Raw genomic sequence first — 3,770 nt, 5'->3', positions numbered from 1 at the left:
CAACGAAGACGTCATTGCCTCTGTAAGTGCTTACTTTGAGGAACTTCCGAAAACGCACTTTTCTGAAGGATTAAAAAAACTTGAAAAGCGATTGACCAAGTGCATAGTGCTCCAAGGAGATTATGTTGAAAAATAAAAAAAAAATTACACCAAAAAAATTGTTTTTATACTTCATTCTAAGAACTTATTGAACTACCCTCGTAGTACGTCCAAGAAAGGAAATTTTCCGTTTTGTTAAATTTCCATGGTGAACTGGATATTCGGATGTAATCGATTGTTAAAATCGAAAAACGTGTTTAGTTCATTTGGTCCACGTCGCCAGATGACAAAAGTGTCATCAATGTAACGGAACCAAAATTCCGGTTTAAGCTTGGATTTGTTGAAAATGTTACTTTCTAGATGTTCCACCAAGATGTTGGCTATTACAAGTGAGATTGGGGATCCCATTGCTGCTCCTGAGGTTTGTTCGTAGAATTGATTATTGAAAGAAAAGTGAGTATTATTGAGACAGTGTTCTATCAAATGTATGAGCTCGGAAGGGAAGTTTGTAAAAGATTTAATAATATCAATTGTATCAGAAATTTATTCTTTCGTAAAGAGAGATGCTATGTCGAACCTTACTACGATATCTTGGGATTGAATGTGAATCTGTAAAAGGATTTATATCTGTAACGAGGAAGCGTGCTAGGTTGTAAGTTGGTGAGTTTTTTGCTCTGACGATCGGTCTGGGTGGAATGTTATTTCTCATTATTATATACTCTGAATTATCGTGAGCGCATTAAATTTATTACTGTAGTTGTTTCTTTTTTCAACGGTAATCTCCTAGATAGACCCAAATATACGCTTCTTTTTAATTTAGAGGAAATCAATTTTTGTTTCGGTGTCCCAAATAGATTCTGAATAGACTCGGATAAATATACACTGTAGGACTTGTTTTTTTTCAACTGTAATCTCCCAAATAGGTTCCGGATTGACCCATGCAGACGTTTCTTTTAAATTTAGAGAAAATCTATTTTTGTTTTCGTGTCCCGAATAGGTCCCGGATTGATACGGATAAACATACATTGTAGGACTTCGTTTCTTTTTTTCAAAGTCAAACTCTCAGATAGGTCCTGGATAAACCCGTATGGACGTTTCTTTTGAATTTAGAGGAAATACATTTTTTTATTCATGTCCCAAATAGACCCAGATAAACATACACTGTGAAACTTGTTTATTTTTTCAATGGTAAACTACCAAATAGATCCCGGATAGCCCTGGGTAGATAATCGTTTTGACTTTGTAAATAAAATTAATGTCTGATTCCGTGTCCCGGATAGACCCAGATATATATATTGCCACTTTGGCATACAAAATCATATAATCACGAAATTCATATTTTCAAGTTTTAAATTTTAACTTAATTTTCTTAACTGGTATCTGTAATATACTCATAAGCATATCATTAATCGCTCAGATTTAATATTAACTAAACAAATTTCATTTGTACTTTTTGTGTTGAAGTGAATGGACCAGAGCTTAATTTTAACATTTGAACATTTATTTTAAATGTTTATAGAATTTCGCTTATATGTTTAAAGTGACCAATTTTAAAACAAATTGATAGAAGTAATGGCAGAATCGTACAGAACTTTAGTTTATAGTTCTATTGATGCATATAAATAATAAAACAGTCTAAATAGTTAATAAGAGATCTTTATAATTAAATTTATATGTAAACTTTAACTTTTTATAACAACAAAATTAAATAATCACATATATGTGTATGGGCTAATAATGAATTACAGTTTGTGTAAAGCATTGATGTTTTCAAAAGTTATCGATTATTAAAAAACAGTTTTAGTCGTAAAGTAATTTACTCCGTATGAAAACTTGTTTTAATGCTTTTTTTTTAAATTATTTAAGCATACAACTTTGAAGTTTTTAATCAAAAAACTTTAAATGGCCATGAAATATCGATGTTTCAAATTTTGTTCTAATTTAAATTGTGAATTACTATTGCAATCATAATACGTATTTCCACAAGAAAAGTTACCCTTTTGTCGGCATCAAGTTGTATACAGTTGCAAATGGCCGGATAAGTCCCTGATATTTTAAACCCAGAACGAACCCCCTATGGTAAAAGTGCCCAAGGCACTTTTGAAGTTAGAATTTCGTAAGCCAACTTTTCGAGAAAAACGCATCCTAATTTGGCTAGTGCCATAAGAGCACGTGTTAAATTTTCAATTAAAATATAAAAATTGTCCACCTTCAGTCACTTTCGGGACATGAGTATAATGTAAACAGACAGAGCATAGATTAAAGTATGATTTCCCATAAAACCCCCCAAAAAGATAATTTAGACCTGTGTTTAAAAAAACCGCAAATATCTCCTAAACTGCGATCGACCACAGTGCTACCTTTTCTTATGGAATGACATATTATTCTGAAGAATCAATATTGCAATTATTATTTCCATAATATTTATCATAACAGAAAATTTGAGGATAGAATTACATTTTAATGTCGACAAGATATCCCCAACAACTCCCGTAGCAGAAAATGTGCGGACGCACTTTTATTTTAACGATAGCAAGATTACCCGAAAAAATCCTGTGTGGAATTCTCTTGTCGAGATAAAAGAGCATAAAACAGTCAACAACAAATTTGCTTAAAAAGGGGAAAAGAAAATCCTAAAAACATAAATTTACAAAATCTCTCCACCATGTGTTGTTTTCATTTTTAAAAACTGATAATTAAATGTCTATTAAAAAAATAATGTTCAATTAAACTAAACATTTCCCATAAAAAATATTTGACTCTTTATTAACATCAAAACTGCGTATTAATAAATCCCAAAGAAGTTAGAAAATAGTGTTCCAAAATAAATTCCCTGAATACGTCAGCATTGATGGTAACAAAACTTATTTACAACATTGTATTTTACTACTTTTAGGCAGATACATCACACGTACATTATTATGAAAAACAATGATCAGCATTCGGAATTATTCCTTAATGCTTAAAGAAAATCTGCCAGACATAAATGACTGAGTACTTTCAATAAATTACTGCTAGAAATAATAATTCATTGAAAGCAAAGAATCGCTAAATAACATAGCAGGAAAATTGTTACTTCGACATGTAGTCTACATTCGACAAATTTCACAAGTGCTTTTTAGAGTTTTTAGATTCTTCCTGTTGAAGTGCAGAATCTAGTGAATGCTGTCCTTCGCCTAACATAGTTACTGATTTAATTCCTGGCGACTCTGTGCTACTGATATGACTTTTCTTCAAAAAGGCACCGCCTGTATAACCTGAAACAAAAATTTTAGGATGTTTTTCGGTAGCGCCTCCACAAAGAAATTTGTATTTTGTTATGCAATAATTTTGGGCTTTTTGGACAACAATGCCCATTTTTGGGCTTGTTTAGTTTTCTCAAAAAACCGACTTTTGCGTGCAGGTGTTGGCCGACGGCACCTCCACTACAGAAAATTGTAAGAACTAAAAAAATCAACCGCGCCAAAATTTGGAGCTCTCAAAAACTACAAAAACTAATTTCGAATAAACAACCTCTTTCTTTTAAAAGCAACCCTTAAAATAAAATATACACTCAAACTAAATGTAAGCATGTCAGAATTTTGAGCTTTTTTTGCTCTTCTTTGGCACCAATCGCGATTTTCGGGCTCTCTTACTAGGCAGTCTGATAAGTCCCTGAAAAATGAAACACGGAGACGTTTTTTTGGCCAAAGTCGGTTTTATTTTTCAACATACTCTCCTTTTAGGTCGAT

The 3,770-nt window shown here is 32.1% G+C and overlaps 1 protein-coding gene across 3 annotated transcripts in view; it reads right to left on the bottom strand.

The window, feature by feature from the left end:
- Positions 1-2,426: 2,426 nt before the first annotated feature.
- Positions 2,427-3,770, bottom strand: part of LOC117169023 (syntaxin-17) — a 21,507-nt gene continuing 20,163 nt past the window's right edge. For 2 of the 3 annotated variants that reach the window (XM_033355079.1, XM_033355080.1), the window contains exon 5: positions 2,427-3,296. In XM_033355079.1, the coding sequence (XP_033210970.1) occupies positions 3,145-3,296 (152 nt within the window). In that variant the 3' untranslated portion in view covers positions 2,427-3,144. The remainder of the gene's footprint in view (positions 3,297-3,770) is intronic. The other variant, XR_004466601.1, reaches the window with a different exon arrangement.

This window comes from Belonocnema kinseyi, chromosome 3 (genome assembly GCF_010883055.1).
Source record: "Belonocnema kinseyi isolate 2016_QV_RU_SX_M_011 chromosome 3, B_treatae_v1, whole genome shotgun sequence".
In the NCBI taxonomy this organism is placed as follows: Eukaryota; Metazoa; Arthropoda; class Insecta; order Hymenoptera; family Cynipidae; genus Belonocnema; species Belonocnema kinseyi.
Note: the sequence above shows the minus strand (reverse complement) of the source record. Positions and strands in the feature narration are given on the sequence as shown.